The 22,312-nt window shown below is 42.2% G+C and overlaps 2 protein-coding genes and 1 long non-coding RNA gene across 5 annotated transcripts in view; all 3 read left to right on the top strand.

Moving 5' to 3' along the window:
* The window catches only part of LOC121544881 (60 kDa lysophospholipase), a 129,353-nt gene extending 126,452 nt beyond the window's left edge, over positions 1-2,901 (top strand). The window contains exons 16-18 of one of the 3 annotated variants that reach the window (XM_041855103.1): positions 1,407-1,424; positions 1,737-1,760; positions 2,253-2,901. The gene's annotated coding sequence lies outside the window, so the exon portion shown is untranslated. The remainder of the gene's footprint in view (positions 1-1,406; positions 1,425-1,736; positions 1,761-2,252) is intronic. The other 2 variants (XM_041855102.1, XM_041855101.1) reach the window with 2 other exon arrangements.
* Positions 2,902-11,234: 8,333 nt separating this feature from the next.
* LOC121544352 lies at positions 11,235-12,377 on the top strand. The gene is made up of 2 exons (XR_005996091.2): positions 11,235-11,273; positions 12,034-12,377. It is a non-coding gene; the product is annotated as an uncharacterized LOC121544352 (long non-coding RNA).
* A 4,021-nt stretch (positions 12,378-16,398) lies between these two features.
* LOC121544880 (kinesin-like protein KIF26A) overlaps positions 16,399-22,312 on the top strand; it is a 92,852-nt gene continuing 86,938 nt past the window's right edge. The window contains exon 1 of the mRNA XM_045209128.1: positions 16,399-16,632. Within this exon, the coding sequence (XP_045065063.1) occupies positions 16,459-16,632 (174 nt within the window). The 5' untranslated portion in view covers positions 16,399-16,458. The remainder of the gene's footprint in view (positions 16,633-22,312) is intronic.

Below are 22,312 nucleotides of genomic sequence, written 5' to 3'. Positions count from 1 at the left end.
GTTTGATCGGGTTCAAGTCCGGGCTCTGGCTGGGCCACTCAAGGACATTCAGAGACTTGTCCCGAAGTCACTCCTGCGTTGTCTTTGGCTGTGTGCTTAGGGTTGTTGTCCTGTTGGAAGGTGAACCTTCACTCCAGTCGGAGGTCCTGAGCGCTCTGGAGCAGGTTTTCATCATGGATCTCTCTGTACATTGCTCGATTAATCTTTCCCTCGATCCTGACTAGTCTCCCAGTCCCTGCCACTGAAAAACATCCCCACAGCATGATGCTGCCACCACCATGCTTCACCGTAGGGATGGTGCCAGGTTTCCTCCAGATGTGATGCTTGGCATTCAGGCCAAGGGGTTCAATCTTGGTATCATCAGACCAGAGAATCTTGTTTCTCATGGTCTGAGAGTCCTTTAGGTGCCTTTTGGCAAACTATAAGCAGGCTGTCATGTGCCTTTTACTGAGGAGTGGCTTCCGTCTGGCCACTCTACCATAAAGGCCTGATTGGTGGAGTGCTTCAGAGATGGTTGTCCTTCTGGAAGGTTCTCCCATCTCCAAAGAGGAACTCTGGAGCTCTGGCAGAGTGACCATCAGGTTCTTGGTCACCTCCCTGACCAAGGCCCTTCTCCCCCCATTGCTCAGTTTGACCGGGCGGCCAGCTCTAGGAAGAGTCTTGGTGGTTCCAAACTTCTTCCATTTAAGAATGATGGAGGCCACTGTGTTCTTGGGGACCTTCAATGCTGCAGAAATGTTTTGGTACCCTTCCCCAGATCTGTGCCTCGACACAATCCTGTCTCAGTGCTCTACGGACAATTCCTTCGACCTCATGGCTTGGTTTTTGTTCTGACATGCACTGTCAACTGTTGGACCTTATATAGACAGGTGTGTGCCTTTCCAAATCATATCCAATCAATTGAATTTACCACAGATGGACTCCAATCATGTTGTAGAAACATCTCAAGGATGATCAGTGGAAACAGGATGCACCTGAGCTCAATTTCGAGTCTCATAGCAAAGGGTCTGAATACTTATGTAAATAAGGTATTTCTGTTTTTAATTTTTAATTCATTTGCTCAAATTTATAAAAACCTGTTTTCGCTTTGTCATTATGGGGTATTATGTGTAGATTGAGGGGAAAAAACAATGTAATACATTGTAGAATAAGGCTGTAAAGTAACAAAATGTGGAAAAAGTCAACGGGTCTGAATACTTTCCGAATGCACTGTACATCTCTGCCTCAATTCAGAGAGCTTCTTTCCCCAACTTGAAGCATGCTCCATACCACCTGAGCTCACTGAAATCAAACGGAGTGAAGAATATTTTACTGTACCTTTTACTGTCTTCAACTTGTTACAATTTCCCATTCATTTAAAAGTCTCCTTGTCACCACTTATGTCTTGTGCTTTTTCCTCGCATCAGTCAGATGAAAGAAATGAGGTAATACAACTTTGATAGTTTTACTTTTCAACATGAGAATGAGTGTCATCTCATCCCTGTATTAACAGATTTAACCGGATTTTATAGATGTTTATCAGATTCGCAATAGATTTACTACAACTAAAACATTACTACCATCCAAACTTGTGAATGAATGGTCTTGTGGTGTGGCGTGAAGCACCCGTGGCAGCCTACAGAATGTACTATATTAAATTCAATATGGGCTAGATTTAAAGTAGGCTACAGAATAGGGACATGGTTTCATTAAACTTCACCATGAGCTCCAATTACATGTTTTTTCCTTACTTCCAGCCTCTGTTTGATGACAATTATTAGGTAAATGTGGTTTTGTGTTTTCCCCATGTTGATTATGAGCTAATGCTGAGGTAACACTGGAATAGCCACGGCTAGTGCTTTGGGTTCTCCTGTGCTTGGTGGTCATACCTCACTCTTTGCTGTGACTCACCTGTGTCTGTCCTCTCATTGTATGGTGATGTGTTGCATCTCTGTGTGATCTACATGAGTATCACTCGTTGTAGCCTGGCTTGAACAGGTGTTTTTACAAAATGGCTGCCTGGGTGAGTTCGATTAGACTGTGACACAAATCCTTGCTGTGTGGTAGTCTGCCTGGCTTTTGTGATTGTCTCTCTGTGATGTCTGGTATGATGACCGCCTGGTGCCTGAAAACATTTTCTCTGAGATGCAGTATGTGGATTAGTAGCAGAGATTGCAAAGCCAGCATGCCTTTGAAGTTATCGCTGCTCGTCTTTGTATTGAACAGCACTGCTCCAAATTCAACGTTTAACTGTTTTTCCTTCTGTGTTTCAGAATGGTGAGTACATTCAGTTCTCAACCTGTCCAAAGGGACCCTGAAGACAAAGATCCTCAACACTTTTACCTTTCTCTTTAATCTCTCCATCCATCCCATCACTCTCTCTCTGACTTTCCATTTCACTCTTACACTGGACAATTGCACAAGCTTGCAGATAAACAGATATTATATATAGATTAATCCAAGCCATTTACAGTTTATATATTTGCATCCGTCCCAAGTACAGTTAGAGAACTGTACGCTGTAAAACTACTAGTAGAACAACATTATGTCAAGTAATATGGATGCACTGTGCCTAGAACGGGCAGCACTATATCTATGTGCATGTTTTGAATGTACCACGGTATACTATGTTGTATGTGGTAGCAATTCACTCTGTTTGTATTAGTATAATCAATGTTCATTGGAAGCACAGGGTACAATGCTGTACCTTTATAGTAAGCACTTCATAAGGCGCATCTAAAGTGCCATTTATTCTAATCGGAAATCAATGTGAAATGAATAACTGTTTGCCTAGATGTTTATTGTTCCAATTATGTATCATTCATGCAGTCTATATTTTAGCTCCACCTCCTGAAAGGCTTGCCTGTTTTGCATGTTATTTTGTCATTAATACGTGTCACATATCAGTTAGCAAACAATGTAAAAAAAAAACTTTAAAACATTGAGTTAATAAAGCTGCATACAAACATGGTCTCTTTTTTGCTTTCTTGAGTAAGGCAGCTCCAAAATGCAGGTGTTTCAGCCTAGCTCAGTGCTTTCTGTGGTGGTGGGGCAGTCAGAGGAAAATACGGAGCCTATGTGTTGGTAATGTTCTCTAGTTGCGCCATGATTGGCTCAGTGTTCTGTCACTCATGGGGACACTACGTCACCGAAAATTCAAGCCCCTTGGAGTTACATTAGAAGTGCCCATCCAAGAAGGCTCAAGGTCATTGGCCACAGATGAAATTATGTCAAATCACGTTATATCTACAGTAGCTTTGATTAGACTGATCATGTCAACATCATACTTTCAAAATCTTAGCTAGCAGTCATCATCATGAATCAAGTCGACAATCTACTGGCAAATCCTCTTTAATCCTTGTCATATGAAGAGAAATAATGAAGAGAAATTATAGATAAAACGTATCGGTGCTCATCGGCCATTAGACATTAACATTACACAACGATGAGTGATTTGGAAGGAATCCGTGTCTAACTGCAAGCATTGCAAAGCAATCTCTAGCCTGATATTCAGTGGAGTGTCTGTGTGGTCCCAAATCTGGGATTAAGGGTATTTTCCAAGTTTAAAATGATAAACATTCAACATTGGCCATGCTGTCAATGAAGCATGATTTGTGCCGCAGTCAAAACAACTGTTAACTCAGAACTGCGAAATCTGACTTGAGTTCAAGACAACTTGGAACTCGGGGAAAAAACTAGCTCAGACTGGGAAAATAAGTTTTGAACAGTCATCCAACTCGGAATTGTAAATCCGGAACTCAGGCCTTTTTCTAGAGCTACGACCTGAAGATCACTGACGTCATCATGATTCAACCTTGTTTTTTTCCGAGTTCCCAGTTGTCTTGAAAGCACCATAAATCCAGAGAATGCCAGACTTTGATGACAAAGTTTGATGACGAAATTTGCCCACGAAGGACCGCCGAGCCACCTTCCTGTTCAAGTGAAAACAGCACAACAAGGTGAGTCCAGAAATGTATTGTATGGTGCTGCATAAATTATGTAATATGCCAGGGAGATATGTATACTGTAGCTAAGAAAGTAATACTAAGTGTATGTTGTGTAGTAAGCTGTTAGTAGCCCATGTGCCTCACCCTAACAATTTGGTCTATTTTCCCGTCTTAATTTCGCCTACTGTTCTGACTTGGTGGTGCACATGTAGCCAATAGCCTGTTTTAGAGAAATGTAATCATCGAATATTGTAAGCGCTTTCATTGTCTGCTTATATGCCCCCGTTATTTATCCTACGGTTCTGACTTAGTGTAAAGGGAGAACACTGTAAGGACGGCCCATGTTCTGAATTCTGTCGCTGTACATTTCAAAGGTGCTGAACAAATAGTTACATTGACTATGTCCGTTCTAGCTTGCTCATTAATGTCTTAATCGAAATTACGGATTGCCTCTTATCCGCTTGTCGTCCCCTTATGCCATAGTTTGTACATCTCAATTGTCAGTAGAAACCACATTTGTTTAAGCAAGTCAGCCAGCTGAGTCAGTTTTTTTAAGGCAGTAAATGAGGCTGAATGAACTGTTTCGCTGCCAGACAAGGCTCCGCTGATAGCCATGTGTAGCAGGGGTAAGATGTTGGGACAGCTTTATGTAGGCCCTAACAGTTTGTGGGCACTGTTTGTCACTGTTATAGTGCAATGAATGTATTGTTTAGTGTTGTGTTGTGTAGTGGCTTTGCTGGCATGCATCCCACGTTTTTTTCTTTGCCCCACAAAGATTTACATGCTAAAATCGCCACTGAATCCGTCCCTCTATCCTGCTTCCACACAACTCTCCTAGCATCCAAACCCAGGGTCCTCTGTAGACGGTAAAAAGGTCATTCAGCTTTTCTCTAAAGCAACTTGCAGAGACATACAGTTTCTCAAAACCCCATCAATGTGAAATTCCAACCCACATCGTCTTCCATAGTTCAAGTTTTGTGCTACCTCTTACGTCTTTGTCGCCTCATGCTTACTTGTTTCCTCTCTCTGACAGCCCAGGCTGAGAGGAAGGTCATAGCTGGATATCAAACCAGCAGCTGTCCCCCCAAAAGTGTTATTATCATTAACTGTTACTCAGTATTACTCTCCTTTACTCTTTATGTTCATGGTCAATTAACTATTTTATTCAGTTAACTAAATGTCAATAACATTATAATTTGTATGTGTCAGTCCACATCCATGGTTGTTGTCATGCATATATCTGCTATTGTGTAACTAGTAGAAGAGGTATCATATAACTTTATACTGTTCTGTAATTAAATGTATACATGTATGATGTATCTGAAGCACACAGGTTTTTGGACAACAGGATGTTTCTATGTTCTGTTTTGTCACATGTTAATCAGCTCAGGATTGTCAGCTGCCTTCACTAATTCAGAGAGAATCACTGTAAATGCATTGGTCCATTTGCAATATATATTCAAATATACAGTACCAGTCAAACGTTTGGACACACCTACTAATTCAATAAGGCAGCGGTCACAGAAACTAGAAACAACTGGTGACTAAGACTAAAAAGAACAATAACATTTTTTTTTAAATAGTCATTTATATTGTAACATATTGAATACAAGTCAAAGGTTTGGACACACCTACTCATTCAAGGGATTTTCTTTATTTTTACAATTCTTTACATTGTAGAATGATAGTGAAGACATCAAAACCATAAAAGAACACATATGGAATCATGTAGTAACCAAAAAAGTGTTAAACAAATCAAAAACATTTGTATATTTGAGATTCTTCAAATAGCCACCCTTTGCCTTGATGACAGCTTTGCACACGCTTGGCATTCTCTCAACCAGTTTCATGAGGTAGTCACATGGAATGCATTTCAATTAACAGATGTGCCTTCTTAAAAGTTAATTTGTGGAATTTATTTCCTTCTTAATGCATTTGAGCAAATCAGTTGTGTTGTGACAATGTAGGGGGGTATACAGAAGATAGCCCTATTTGGTAAAAAACCAAGTCCATATTATGGCAAGAACAGCTCAAATAAGCAAAGAGAAATTACAGTCCATCATTAATTTGCCTTTCACAGGACTTCTTATCAGTCAGGAGAGGCCTTGAGTTATTGGGAGTAAACATTGTTACTTTAAGACATGCAGGTCAGTCAATACGGAAGATTTCAAGAACTTTTAAAGTTTCTGCAAGTGCAGTCGCGAAAACCGTCAAGCGCTATGATGAAACTGGCTGTCAGGTGTCAAATGTGCAGCGGTAGGACGGAGTCAGGCGCAGGACACAGAACTGAGTACACAACGTACTTTACTCGTAAAAAAACAAACACTAATTTCCACACAGGGAAAACACACCAGCTCACAAAAGCGTATGACACAACACAACGAACAAACACGCACAAAACCATGTGGGAAACAGAGGGTTAAATAGGGAAATAATCATCATACAATGGGAACCAGATGTGTACAAACAAGACAAAACAAATGGAAAACAGAAACGTAGATCGGTGGCAGCTAGAAAGCCGGTGACGACGACCGCCGATAGCCGCCCGCACAAGGTGAGGCACCAACTTCGGCGGAAGTCGTGACACTGGCTCTCATGGACCGCAACAGGAATGGAAGACCCAGAGTTACCTCTGCTGCAGAGGATAAGTTCATTAGAGTTACCAGCCTCAGAAATTGCAGCCCAAATAAATGCTTTGCAGAGTTCAAGTACAGACACATCTCAACATCAACTGTTCAGAGGGGACTGTGTGAATCAGGCCTTCATGGTCGAATTGCTGCAAAGAAACCACTACTAAAGGACACCAATAATAAGAAGAGATCTGCTTGGGCCAAGAAACACGAGCAATGGACGTTAGACTGGTGGAAATGTGTCCATTGTCTGGAGTCCAAATTTGAGATTTTTGGTTCATACCGCCGTGTCTTTGTGAGATGTGGTGTGGGTGAATGGATGATCTCCGCATGTGTATTTCCCACCGTAAAGCATGGAGGAGGAGGTGTTATGGTGTGGGGATGCTTTGCTGGTGACACTGTCTGTGATTTATTTAGAATTCAAGACACACTTAACCAGCATGGCTACCACAGCATTCTGCAGCGATACGCCATCCCATCTGGTTTGGGCTTAGTGGGACTATCTTTTGTTTTTCAACGGGACAATGACCCAACACACCTCCAGGCTGTGTAAGAGCTATTTTACCATGAAGAAGAGTGATGGAGTGATGCATCAGATGATCTAGCCTTCACAACCCCGACCTCAACCCAATTGAGATGGTTTGGGATGAGTCGGACGGCAGAGTGAAGTAAAAGCAGCCAACAAGTGCTCAGCATATGTAGGAACTCCTTCAAGACTGTTGGAAAAGCATTCCAGGTGAAGCTGGTTGAGAGAATGTCAAGAGTGTGCAAAGCTGTCATCTATTTTTCTACAATGTGAAAAATAGTAAAAATTAAGAAAAACCCTTGAATGAGTAGGTGTGTCCAAACTTTTGACTGGTACTGTATATTCAATGTGTTACAATATAAATGACTATATTTTCAATGTTATTGTTATTTTTAGTCTTAGTCACCAGTGGTTCTAGTTTCTGTGACCGCTGCCTTATTGCTGTAAGAGAGGAGAGGTTGAGAAGTTGCGGGGAGAGATGGTGAATGTATTGCAGTTCTGTTATAGCACATACACTTCAATAAAATAGTATTGTAGCCAGCATTGGAACCTGTATTGTCATTCTGAACTAATCAAATCAAATCAAATCAAATGTATTGGTCACATACACATGGTTAGCAGATGTTATTGCGAGTGTAGCGAAATGCTTGTGCTTCTAGTTCCGACAGTGCAGCAATATCTAGCAAGTAATATCTAACAGTTCCACAACAAAAACCTAATACACACAAATCTAAGTAAAGGAATGGAATAAGAATATATAAATATATGGATGAGCAATGTCTTAGCATAGGCTAAGATGCAATAGATAGTATAGAATACAGTATATACAGTGGGGAAAAAAAGTATTTAGTCAGCCACCAATTGTGCAAGTTCTCCCACTGAAAAAGATGAGAGAGGCCTGTAATTTTCATCATAGGTACACGTCAACTATGACAGACAAATAGAGGGAAAAAAATCCAGAAAATCACATTGTAGGATTTTTAATGAATTTATTTGCAAATTATGGTGGAAAATAAGTATTTGGTCACCTACAAACAAGCAAGATTTCTGGCTCTCACATACCTGTAACTTCTTCTTTAAGAGGCTCCTCTGTCCTCCACTCGTTACCTGTATTAATGGCACCTGTTTGAACTTGTTATCAGTATAAAAGACACCTGTCCACAACCTCAAACAGTCACACTCCAAACTCCACTATGGCCAAGACCAAAGAGCTGTCAAAGGACACCAGAAACAAAATTGTAGACCTGCACCAGGCTGGGAAGACTGAATCTGCAATAGGTAAGCAGCTTGGTTTGAAGAAATCAACTGTGGGAGCAATTATTAGGAAATGGAAGACATACAAGACCACTGATAATCTCCCTCGATCTGGGGCTCCACGCAAGATCTCACCCCGTGGGGTCAAAATGATCACAAGAACGGTGAGCAAAAATCCCAGAACCACACGGGGGGACCTAGTGAATGACCTGCAGAGAGCTGGGACCAAAGTAACATAGCCTACCATCAGTAACACACTACACCGCCAGGGACTCAAATCCTGCAGTGCAAGACGTGTCCCCCTGCTTAAGCCAGTACATGTCCAGGCCCGTCTGAAGTTTGCTAGAGTGCATTTGGATGATCCAGAAGAGGAATGGGAGAATGTCATATGGTCAGATGAAACCAAAATAGAACTTTTTGGTAAAAACTCAACTCGTCGTGTTTGGAGGACAAAGAATGCTGAGTTACATCCAAAGAACACCATACCTACTGTGAAGCATGGGGGTGGAAACATCATGCTTTGGGGCTGTTTTTCTGCAAAGGGACCAGGACGACTGATCCGTGTAAAGGAAAGAATGAATGGGGCCATGTATCGTGAGATTTTGAGTGAAAACCTCCTTCCATCAGCAAGGGTATTGAAGATGAAACGTGGCTGGGTCTTTCAGCGTGACAATGATCCCAAACACACCGCCCGGGCAACGAAGGAGTGGCTTCGTAAGAAGCATTTCAAGGTCCTGGAGTGGCCTAGCCAGTCTCCAGATCTCAACCCCATATAAAATCTTTGGAGGGAGTTGAAAGTCCGTGTTGCCCAGCGACAGCCCCAAAACATGGAGGAATGGGCCAAAATACCAGCAACAGTGTGTGAAAACCTTGTGAAGACTTACAGAAAACGTTTGACCTGTGTCATTGCCAACAAAGGGTATATAACAAAGTATTGAGAAACTTTTGTTATTGACCAAATACTTATTTTCCACCATAATTTGCAAATAAATTCATAAAAAATCCTACAATGTGATTTTCTGGAATTTTTTCCCTCATTTTGTCTGTCATAGTTGACGTGTACCTATGATGAACATTACAGGCCTCTCTCATCTTTTTAAGTGGGAGAACTTGCACAATTGGTGGCTGACTAAATACTTTTTTTCCCCACTGTACATATGAGATGGGTAATGCAATATATGTAAACATTATTAAAGTGGCATTATTAAAGTGACTAGTGTTCCATTTAGTAAAGTGGCCAGTGATTTTCAAGTCTGTATGTAGGCAGCAGCCTCTCTGTGCTAGTGATGGCTGTTTAACAGTTTGATGGCCTTTAGATAGAAGCTGTTTTTCAGTCTCTCGGTCCCAGCTTTGATGCACCTGTACTGACCTTGCCTTCTGGATGATATTGGGGTGAACAGGCAGTGGCTCTGATGGTAGTTGTCCTTGATTGTCTTTTTGGCCTTCCTGTGACATCGGGTGCTGTAGGTGTCCTGGAGGGCAGGTAGTTTGCTGATGGTGATGCATTGTGCAGACCGCACCACCCTCTGGAGAGCCCTGCGGTTGTGGGCAGTGCAGTTGCCGTACCAGGCGGTGATACAGCCCGACAGGATGCTCTCAATTGTGCATCTGTGAAAGTTTGTGAGGGTTTTAGGTTACAGACCAAATTTCTTCAGCCTCCTGAGGTTGAAGAGACGCTGTTGCACCTTCTTCACCACACTGTCTTTGTGGGTGGACCATTTCAAGGGGGAAGTCAGGCTCTCACACAATGCATTCTCAGATGAAGTCTCATACACCAGCCTGACACAAACATCTTTCAATACTTGCCTTTCTAAAATATGCCAGAAGACAAGTTTTCAGGGACGGCTGCCTCCTTTCCCAAGTTTATTTGCCTGTGGTAATACTTTCCATATGAATTGGAGTATTTGAATTCTGTTGTTATTGGTCATTTTCATTAGCTAGCTGAAATCCCTCCCTGCATTCTCCCAAGGAGATCAATGTGAATAATAAGGGGTTGGAGCTGCACAGTACTCACGTAAAGTAGAGAGCCATACTCTGCCAATTAGACTATAAAACCATTCCCCCTGATGGAACAGCATGGGGGAGAATACTGTGTGTGTCTGCGTGTGTGACAGTAAGATATGTTTATATATTCTATGAATTGATAAAGAATCATAATTCAAGACTACTCTACTGTTCCATAGTGCCTCAAAGTTAAAGTTGTTTGCCTATAGAACACTGTTAGTCTCCTGAGTGGCGCAGTGGTCTAAGGCACTGCATCGCAGTGCTAGCTGTGCCACTAGAGATCCTGGTTCGAATCCAGGCTCTGTCGCAGCCGGCTGCGACCAGGAGACTCATGGGCAGCGCACAATTGGCCAAGGGTAGGGGAGGGAATGGCCGGCAGGGATGGAGCTCAGTTGATAGAGCATGGCGTTTGCAACGCGTGGGTTCGATTCCCACAGGGGACCAGTTTGAAAAAATATATATATATGTATTCACTAACTGTAAGTCGCTCTGGATAAGAGCGTCTGCTAAATGACTAAAATGTAAATGAATCCATGCAGTATTTCTCAATCTGTAACTGTATTTTTTAAGTCATTAGTCTATGTAGTCTACTGTAGGCTACACTTTTGTGGTATAAATCTGATAAATATTTAGCAAGGACTGTTATTCGTTGTTTGGTACAGATTTGAAACTTTAGATAAAATACTTCCAGCAATGTGCAGAGAGTATTAGTGACTACACTTGGCTTCGTCATCAAGGCAACTGTCTGTCTGTAAGCACAGGTTGCTGGTGGAACCCAGCTCAGCCGGTCGGACCTGCATGGCCTTCATTCCTCGCTGAATGAAAGGCTTGTATGAACCTAACCCAAAACACTATATATAAAGAGCCGCGGCTCACCGAAGTCACACAGACACAGCATAGTCATGGACTGCTCAGAAGAAACCGCAACTCACGGTGAGATAACCTTTGAAAACGTATGTCTAGTATTTAGCTTACTATAGTAGGCCTATGAATTAACTTTGTCAGTTCAGGTGACAAGAAACGTATTTTCAAACTGCTGTAAAATATGAAGTAGGCTACTGCTTTCTGCTGGTGTGACATAGGCATACAGTGATGGTTGCAGACACTGCTCTTTATGCCCGTTTTGGACTGCGTGTGGTCACCTGAAGAAGTGATGACTCATAGTTTGGTCTCTCTGGTGGAGTGGTTCTTAACAGTTCAACAGTTCTTTGCCAAAATTGTGAAATGTTTAGGACCACTTGATCAGGCGGACAAATACTTCCAAGGCAATAGATGGAGTAGCCTGCACTTCTTTGAGGATCATGAATCATTGAGTAGCTTAGGCTGATAGGCTATAGTAAAGTGATGATATTCTTAATTAAATTGGGTGGATTAGGCTAATTTCACGCTATGTCTTTAGCATAGCCTAATATAAGATATCAGACATTTTTTGAAATCTGAAAGCAGTTGTTTACATTCACTTGTTATATTTTTTACAACATTGGCCTATATTTTTACACTAATGTTCGCCCTAACCTTGTTTTATTTGTGAGCATTTCTAGGTCTCTATCTCTCTCTTCCCTAATCCACGCTCTCTCTCTCTCTCTCTCTCTCTCTCTCTCTCTCTCTCTCTCTCTCTCTCTCTCTCTTTCTCTTTCTCTTTCTCTCTCTATCTCTCTCTCGTGTGCCACCTTGTGTTATAATGTCAATATAGCCTCGTGGTGTCCCACTGTTCCTGAAGACAAAACAGTGCCTTGGGCATGGTCGCTGTCCGAGGTGCTGAAGGAAAGGGCCAATTGGATTCCAACCAGTTTTACTAATTTTTCCGGTGGATAAATACATTTTTTGTTTCAAAAGGAGAGTACAATGAATAGGCTATTGACCACAAAAAATGTATTTTGTTTTGTTTTCAATAACTGATTTTCACAGATTGATGGACAAATATAACAGAATAAAATCTTACACCACTAGGAATAATGATGATGATCCCAATGGTTCTAAGGGAATAACATTTGCTTTGTTGTATGAATCATTCATTAAAGAGCCATCCACAGATTATTCTCTCGAGTCTCCATCCAAGACGCCGCTTTATTTCCTTTGATCTCAGCAGTGTGCCAACAACATTAACAATATTTGCTAAACGGTTCTCATGAAGCCCTGTGCACTGCGAAGGTTTGCAAGTTGGGTAAGATATTGAGCAGTATTGGGTAGTAGTCCCACCGGATGGGATCCGGAATTTCATCAGCGGTCGGGGTGACCCGAACCTCCTCCAGTGGGGAATTGGGTGGCGGTCGGACATGGTAAATCATGTTTACTACGGAGAATAGGCCAATTATCGGTCTTCTGAAGATCCAGTGAATCCTTTAAAAATAAGTATTAGCTGTGGTTGTGTCCGTGCGTAATAGTGTGTGTTTGGGTGAGCGTCTGTTTATTGTGGGGGTGGGCAAGGTGCATAACTGGGCCTTAGAAAGGGTCACATATAGAGTTTATTATGGGTATCCCCACAACACTAATAAGACAACCATCATTTAAGACACCTTGATATCCCTCAGGTTAATCTTGCTTCTAAATAGGTGTTTATGTCAATGAGCCACACCTGAATAAATAAAGGTTGAATAATATAGCCTACCCAATTCCTACACATTGTGCATCGAATTGTATTCTGCTCTCGCATAATGATGAGATGAAATATAATCTAAAATCATACTTGAAAACATTCACACTCACCAAACTATATAAATTCTTTAAAGAGATGACATATTCAAAGGGTGCCGGGTACCAATGAGTTCATTATCGCGGTTATGACTGGCTGCTTATAAACGAAGTCCTCGGTCTGTGTACAGCAGATACGATTGTTATTAAGAGAACAGCCCTAATGTCCTGTGTTCAGCTTACAAAGCACACAAAATAGACATTATATACTTAATTAAAATTGCAGTTCAAACAGCTCTGTATTTGAAAATACTTTGAAAATAATAAATTATGATGTCTTTAAAAGCTCAAATTATATCTGGAACTGGAAAGCAGCTAAGCCATCTATTAGCCTCGTAATGAATAGCCCCAACTCTACTAAGCCATACACAGACGTGAGCGCAAGAGCTGACTGCGTGCAGTGCACTGACAAATGCAGGGTTTTCTCTACAAAATAATTGAATTCCAGAAAACAAGACGATCCAACTAAGTTAAATGGGTCATGGCACAAGTTCCACCAAAGATCTCAAACCGGGTCATTGGGAAGCTGTCGGATTCCGCTGTTCTCTAGTGGGTGTTTGCGTTGATAAATGAATGTTGGAGCCTCCAGCAAGTCGGCAGGAAGCGCAGCAAGGAGGAATTGCACGATTGGGTGAGTGAGTGAGCGAGAGAGTAGGAGAGAGGGAAAGGGAGTGTGGGGCTGCAAAAGGTAGTCCTCCTTAGGCGCATGTGATTTCGTTCCGAGACCTGCGAGCTGAAAGACCAGGCGTGAGGAGTTCAATGATGGGTAAAAAAATACTATACCTGTGGATATAAATGTTTGTATTACGGATGGATTGTATCGGTTTATTGTCTTGCTGGACTGTTGGCCATGCACGGGAGAGATCTTTTTGCGCACACGCCGCAATTGTAGGGCATTGAGTGGAGTGGTCATGGAGAGACAGTGAGCTCTCTCTGAGTCATTGTTGGATGTCCGGAATACCTTTGGATTGAAACCATGCAATGGTTTGGGGTCTCTGAAAATATCGCCTGAAATGGAAACAAATGTACAAATGTAGATGTCAATTCGGTAACCTACGGCGTGGAATATTACGCACATTTCCCTCATGGCTTTACCAAACTCCTCGGGCTCCTCTGGAGCTGACAAGCCCAACCCCAGTCTCATAGATCTGGGTACATTCTTCGTGGACTCTGATATCATATTTGGATTTACCAGTCATCTTCTAAGGAGAAAAGCAAAGGTGAGTGAGTGCACGCTACACTAAATAGCTGAAACATAAGCTACTCAAACAAAAAATGTAGCCAAATCCACTCCCCCAACTACCTTGAAAAATATAATGTTAATAAATAAAAAAGTTGATACACAAAGTGATCAGTAAAGCTACAGACCTGGATTTCCAGGTAGCCTAAACTACAAAGTAAATAGTCTCCGAGTCGGACCCAGGCCATGTCAACCTCACGTCCGCTATTTCAGGACCATGAACAGCTCCCTTGACTGTCCGCTGCGCCTTATCAACTTTGCCAACTTCATAGCGTGATCACTGACTTGGATTTCTCTTCTTCAAAACCATTTCAAAAAGTTTGACCCAAGTAGAGAGTAGCAGGGTGGATGGGGCTTTGTGGTCCCAAACATTCATTGCTCTAATAGACAACAAGGCTGCTGTAATCTCTGCGCTCATTCGATATTATTAAAGGCGCTGAGCAGTTATAGCCAAAACTTAACACTCGTAATCAATACAAGCGCACGCAAGGGTCAGTAAAGACCACAATGACAGACTTGATTTCCCTCTCACTGTCAAACATTTAATTTGATGATATGATAGAGTGATTCATTTCTAAATGCAATGAGAGTCACAAAAAACTAAAGTGGGAAAGAAATGGAATAGCCTACCCTGATTCCTGATTCCCTAAAGACTGTGTTATTATCAATGATATTAGGCTACCTATTTTTTTAATTATGACTCCGGCTCATCTGTCATCTATTGTGTCTGTGGTCTGATGACCATGGCCGTAGTTTCAGATAAAATCAGAATTTTCTTATTTATGATATATTATTCTGAGAATTTTTTATTCGCTTTTTGTGGTGAATAGCTTATGTTATGTTTCATGTGTAATTACAAAATAAACGTTTGGCAGTATTAAATTGGCCTCCTTCTGTTAACCCCATAAGGATGCCTATAATTTGCAACCAGTTGCGCTGTCAAGCGTAAACCTACTCAACCTAGTCGACGACACAGACAGACAGACAAAAGGCTGCAACTGGGTCATGTGAGGGTAGAAGGGATCTTCAAAACGAAGTACGAGGCCGTCGTCGCTTACATCATCAACCTCAAATATTTAAAGTTTGGTAATTAAATATTTAAGTTGTACCCCTTATTTTGCGAAAACCATCCTGCAACCTTTGTATTTACCAGAGGATGGCGCCAAAGTAGCAAGAACGGGATGCATTGGCTGTAAAGCTCAGTAGGCTCTGTACTCTACCCATTATCTTGTAAGTGAAGCGATGTCTGCAACTCTGTCTGCTCGCGTGAGTGACAACATGAATGAATAAAACCATTGAATACAATAATCTAAAATCTAAATCCCTATATTTCAAATACTATTACAACATTGATAAAATCTGCCAATACAATCGGCAATTTCAGCTTTATAAATAGCTAGCCTAATAACCTATAAACCTAATACAACTCACACGTTGAATTACCCTGTCTGATCCATGTACATAAGGTTATGATTTTAAGTGATTTACTATTGCAGTGTTCAATGATGCGCCAAAAAGTTTCGCAAAAGTTTTCCCCACCCATTTAAAAGAGTGTGTGCACTTAGTACCAAAACTTCTCTCGGATTGTCCCATCAAGGGACGGATCCAGTGCAGGACACAACAATGGTTAGCCTATAGTCTGTCTACTCTCTGACAGATTTAGAAGTGACACTTCAATTTACAACTACAACTACACTTCAATTTACACTTAATTTTTTTAAAATAAGTGAGTGTATGTGAGAACCACGTCTACTAGAGATACCCAGACCCGGGAGAATGAACTCATTTTGGGGAAATGCAACTCATGGACGGGACCCTGACAACCGCATATTTATTGTAAGTGTTTTATGCATTAAGTTAAAATGATCAGTTCCGATTTGCAATAAAACCTGTCGCTGTCGCAGCACAACCTTTTGTTTTGGAACCCTTTTAGCCTACCTCTTCAGATTGGTAGTGCTCATGTCTGCCTATTCATATTGACATTCATGCAGGTTGTCAGTCAACCAACAACTCCAGACAAGTAGGCTTCCACACCTGCGCTTGTGCGTCTCGCCAATGTATTTTTCTATCTATGAATAAATACATTTATTTTAACCGAGTTGCTTTTCTCTCATGGCGAAGGTGGAAGGTTGTCCTAGCGGAGAGTCGCCGTTCCCTGTTGATCTGAATCACAGGAAAATACTTCACATGGCGGAGGACGCGCGGTGTAGCAGCCGGCCACCCCCGGAGGGCGCAGGGTCGGTGACCGTCTCAGAGTCGGAGAGAAGGGATGGAAAAGGAAGCTTTTGCCAACAATGTCAAATGAATGTGACAGAGCTGAAGAGGCAAGCGCTGGCCTTGACAGACCCAAGTTCACTAAAGGTTTGTGAAGCAATTTCTTACTTTAATATGAGTCTCAAGTACCAATAATGCAAAGTAATAATTTTCATAAACTTTACACCAAGGCTACATAGTTGATCAACTTAAATTTACACCACCATGACTCTGCTGATAGTGTTGTTGGTTGATATTACAATGGCATGGTAATAACAATGGTAATAACCTCCTTCCCCCACTCACTTGAAATGAGTCCAGTGAGGTGGCTCTTACATTTATTATGAGGCAGGTGGTAATGGGAGATGCATGTGTGTTTGTTGACCTCGTGCTCTGTTGGCAAAACAGGGACAGGCTGCCTTGGTCCACTCATGTACAGCAGGTGATATAGGGGTACACAGATGGCACGCTAAGAATAATTATTTTTGCCACCCTCCTCCCAGTGTAGCTAGCAGTGAAGGCATACAGTGTGATTCTGACAAAGTCAGGGTCATGACCCGTGCCCCAGCTTTGCTCTGTGGCCCTCATCACTGATGGGCACTTCTCTAATGATAATAGGTTTGAGCCCACTGCCTACGTGCCTATGCCATAGCCTAGACTCTTACAATGGGTACACAAAGGCAGGGTGAGACATGGCTGTAAAACTCCTTGTGAGCTCTGTATTCCCAGCATGTAGGAGCCGTGGCTATAACTCCCCATACAAACACACCTTATTATAGAGCTGCAGTTGTCCTCTGGCTGGGTGCAGAAGTAATACATGTCAAGTCCTTCTCCTCTGTGGACACTGGAGTCATGAGAGGCTGTGGGGTAATGACTCTGATTATAATGTCCCAGTCTTCCTGTGAAGTCTTTTATTTCTCTGCTCACAGCCGCACGCTGTTTATGGATGTGAAAACTCAGCGTCTGAGACTGAAAGGTCTCTGGAAGTGGCCCATTGTCTTGCTAAACAATGCTTCTGTCTTTATTTTGCTGTTGGGGAGAGTAGGGGGGAGGGGGGAATAAGCGAGCTGCTAGCGGCGGAGTCTGAGGAGGAAGTCAAGTCCCAGTTGACCTTCACAATGCATTGAAAGTGTTCCTGTATGGCTCGCCCCACAATTCCCACCGCTGTTAAATTTAGGCCCTCAGACTTTTTCTTGTTGTCGCTGCTGCGTGAGTTTCCCCAGAGTTTCTTCTCCTTTGTTGTCGTGTTGGAGGGACTGTCTCTGAACCCCCTCAGCAGCTTATTCTTATGGGAAAAGGGAGATGAGATAGAGCATGGGGGGAAACTTTTAGGAGGAATTGAACTTCATCACTCAAGTGTTCTTCTGTATGTGTGGTCTAGTCTCTCTGTGGGGGTGGTCTAAATCATATCAGATCTCTATGTATTCAAGCGTCTGGTAAGCCCCCCCAACAGATGTACACTATCCCACCTGCCAGTCCTTCTCCATGGGAACTGAACCCTCCCCTCTTGGTTACCTGTGTGGTCCTCTCCAGGTGTGGAGGGGTTGAAGGGTGGGATGGGGGCTGCCCCTTTCTTCTCCCATTATGCACATGTTGATGGCTAAATTTGGCCCTAATTCTAAGGTGGTAAACAGCCAAGGCAGGGTTCTCTTATTGTGCTCCCCTCATAGTATGGATTTCTCCAGCTGCAGGAGAAAGGGCTCCATTGTCCCGTTGGGCCTGTGCTGCCCACCTGGAAGGTCTAGCTGGATGTGGTCGTAGATGGATGGCTTTCACAGATTTCCTTTGGTGGAAGAGGGCCATGTGATGTGTGGTGGAAAGATGACTGTTGTGGGATGTTTGAGCTCCTGGCATCAGAGCTACAGAGTTCTGCTGTACCTGTCATGGTGGATGGGGGCCATCTGAGTTTACCATGGGAAAGTGAGAGAGGAGGCTGTTTATGTGAGAGCTTTCCCTATATCCTCCTGCTGTCCTGTTTTTTGTGATGAGGAAGTCAGCCTGCCTCCCTAGACAACCCCCCCTCCACTTCCAGTAGACTTATTGTTTGAGTACAGTAGCAGTAGCGGCCAGCAGATATTTTCAAGGAAGACAATTTCGGTTGAATGAGTGTACTATGCCGAAGCCCGGGTTTACAGGGAAATGCACAGACAGTGAACTGCCTCAGAGGTGGCTTTCGTGTTATCCTGTTCGTTCTTCAAAGAACCCTCTCAGGTCAGTCTAATGTTGTTATGACTCATTGGGGAACTTGAAGAGCTCCTGTTCCTGCTAGTGTCTCTACGCTCTGGGCCACTGGCTCAGTGTCAACCTGAAGGAGCTCAGAGTAGCAGCAGCCAGCATACAGTACAGCTGGACTGGGAGGGAGACGGTTGCTGCATTGCTGTGAGGTGTTGTCAAGGGAAATGCAGGGTCAGCATTAGAACAATGAAGGTGACAGATTATTTCTTTATGGTCTGCTGCAGCCTGCACATCCAGTGGCAGCAATTTTTCTTTTTCCACGCTCTCTGCCATTAAGTGCCTGTTTCATTTACAGAGGAGCAGTTCCTGTGTTCCCCACATCTTTTGTTTTATAGCTGGCATGTGCTTTGTCTGACATAACCCATACCACTTCACCTCACTTAATGCTCTTAAGTAAAATACAGTGACTTGGACACACATTAACCAGACATTGTTAGACAGCAGAGCATTAAAGAAGCCCTGGTAAAATGGCCTTTGCTTAAAGGACAGATACCGAAGAGGCAGATGAAATGGAGACACTCTGAGGTTCTGCAGACTTGATTCGCACCCTTAATCAAAGGCATTCACCCGGTTAATGTACAGTATTTGATTTATATCATTAAAAACTAACAAACAACTTCAATGGTAAACGGCAGACAGTCTGGATGGCTGCAGCAGAAATTACACGCTATATTTCAGGTGGCTGGACATGAAGGCAAGGTGAGGTATAATACGGGGAAAGATCATCTCTTGAAGGCTAACCTCAGGTTCAAAGCACTAATTACCCCTCAACCATAATCAGAGGATCTGTCAACATTCAACATGCCTATAGAAAGACCATACTTGTACACCTGGCTCAGATCCACCTGCATTTAATGAACGATACCCCCTTCATCCACCCCTTTAGATGGTTTCTGCCCTGAAAGGGTTACTCAATATTTTGGCCGTGGTGTGATGGATTGGGAGGAGGACGTTTTTTTTTGTCTGCACTGTCAGCCATCTCATGAAAAGGTAAGAGGGCTGTCAGTGACAACAATGGGCCGTTGGGTTTCTATAGGGCCTAAAGCCTGGCGGTATTGTGACACACAAGGTCTTTAATTCCTCAGCCATGGCCAGGAAGCAGCTTGTAAAGCCACTGCTCCTATTCTAGACAGGCTGACAGTTACTTGATATGGTGGTTGAAATTAGTATCCTCCCTCCCTATCTCTGACTATTACCCAAACCTTGAAAGAGAAGAAAGGGCTCAGCGAAAGAAAACCATCCAGGCTATTGTTTGTTAGGTACTGTATACCATCACTCTGCTTTCAAAGCATGTATCCTTGAAGCTCCTTCTGAAGCAAAGTTTATAGTTGATGAAATGCACTGTACAAAGAAAGAATGTCCCTTACAAACATTCCTTCATGTTTTCCTTCAGGTGAGTGTGTATTCTCATTGCATTCAATGTAAAAGCATTGTAAGTTAACCAATATATTCACTGGTTGGAATGCTTTCGATTCCAGTCGCTTACATTTTGTATGTCTATGAATTAGTCTTTGTGTGTGTGTATGTCTTTGTTTGTGGAACAGCCAGTGCCAGTTCCAGGGTCAGTGTGAGTTTATGCAGGGTTGTTCTGATGTCTGGAAAAGATAAGTAAATCTTGTGTTAGTACTGCACCAATGGGTGCCTTCGGAAGTGCCTTCGGAAAGTATTCAGACCCCATGACTTTTTCCACATTTTGTTACGTTACAGCCTTATTCTAAAATTTATTAAATTGTTTTATTTCCCTCATCAATCTTCACACAATACCCCATAATGACAAAGCAAAAAACGTTTTTAGAAATGTTTGCTAATTTATAACAATAAAATAAAACTGAAATATCACATTTACATACAGTACCAGTCAGAAGTTTGGACACACCTACTCATTCAAGGGTTTTTCTTTATTTTTGTTACTATTTTCTACATTGTTGAATAATAGTGAAGACATCAAAACTATGAAATAACACACATGGAATCATGTAGTAACCAAAAAAGTGTTAAACAAATCAATATATATTTTATATTTGAGATTCTTCAAATAGCCACCCTTTGCCTTGATAACAGCTTTGCACAATCTTGGCATTCTCTCAACCAGCTTCACCTGGAATGCTTTTCCAAAAGTGTTGAAGGAGTTTCACTCTGCCGTCCGACTCATCCAAAACCATCTCAATTTGGTTGAGGTTGGGGGATTGTGGAGGTCAGGTCATCTGATGCAGCACTCCATCACTCTCCTTCTTGGTAAAATAGCCCTTACACAGCCTGGAGGTGTTTTGGGTCATTGTCCTGTTGAAAAACAAATGATAGTCCCACTAAGACCAAATCAGATGAGATGGCATATCGCTGCAGAATGCTGTGGTAGCCATGCTGGTTAAGTGTGCCTTGAATTCTAAATAAATCACAGACAGTGTCACCAGCAAAGCACCCCCACACCATCATACCTCCTCCTCCATGCTTTACGGATGTAACTACACATACAGAGATCATCGGTTCACCCACACCACGTCTTACAAAGACACAGCGGTTGGAAGCAAAACTCTCAAATTTGGACTCCAAACTAAAGGACAAATTTCCACCGGTCTAATGTCCATTGCTCATGTTTCTTGACCCAAGCAGGTGTCCTTTAGTAGTGGTTTCTTTGTAGCAATTCGACCATGAAGGCCTGATTCACACAGTCCCCTCTGAACAGTTGATGTTGAGATGTGTCTGTTACTTGAACTCTGTGAAGTATTTATTTGGACTGCAGTTTCTGAGGCTGGTAACTCTAATGAACTTATCCTCTGCAGCAGAGGTAACTCTGGGTCTTCCATTCCTGTGGCGATCCACATGAGAGCCAGTTTCATCATAGCGCTTGATGGTTTTTGCGACTGCACTTGAAGAAACGTTCAAAGTTCTTGAAATGTTCCGTATTGACTGACCTTCATGTCTTAAAGTAATGATGGACTGTCGTTTCTCTTTGCTTATTTGAGCTGTTCTTGCCATAATATGGACTTGGTCTTTTACCAAATAGGGCTATATTCTGTATACCCTCCTACCTTGTCACAACACAACTGATTGGCTCAAACGCATTAAGAAGGAAAGAAATTAACTTTTAAGAAGGCACACCTGTTAATTGAAATGCATTCCAGGTGACTACCTCATGAAGCTGATTGAGAGAATGCCAAGAGTGCGCAAAGCTGTCATCAAGGCAAAGGGTGGCTATTTGAAGAATCTCAAATATATTTTGATTTGTTTAACACTTTTTTGGTTACTACATGATTCCATATGTGTTATTTCATAGTTTTGATGTCTCCATTATTCAACAATGTAAAAAATGTATTTAATCCATTTTATAATAAGGCTGTAACGTAACAAAATGTGGAAAAAGTCAAGGGGTCTGAATACTTCCCGAAGGCACTGTAGGTCAGTGAAACAAGCACCATAGCCAACACCCCCACATAGGTACTTACTAAGACCTAAGAATATGAATACAGATTGGACTTCATGAATTGCAATGAAGTGGACTTCATGATACACAGAATGATTAAAAGAGAAAGCCTTGCAGGGTTTATGGGCTTGC

The sequence above is a fragment of the Coregonus clupeaformis genome, chromosome 29 (assembly GCF_020615455.1).
Source record: "Coregonus clupeaformis isolate EN_2021a chromosome 29, ASM2061545v1, whole genome shotgun sequence".
Lineage (NCBI taxonomy): Eukaryota > Metazoa > Chordata > Actinopteri > Salmoniformes > Salmonidae > Coregonus > Coregonus clupeaformis.
Note: the sequence above shows the minus strand (reverse complement) of the source record. Positions and strands in the feature narration are given on the sequence as shown.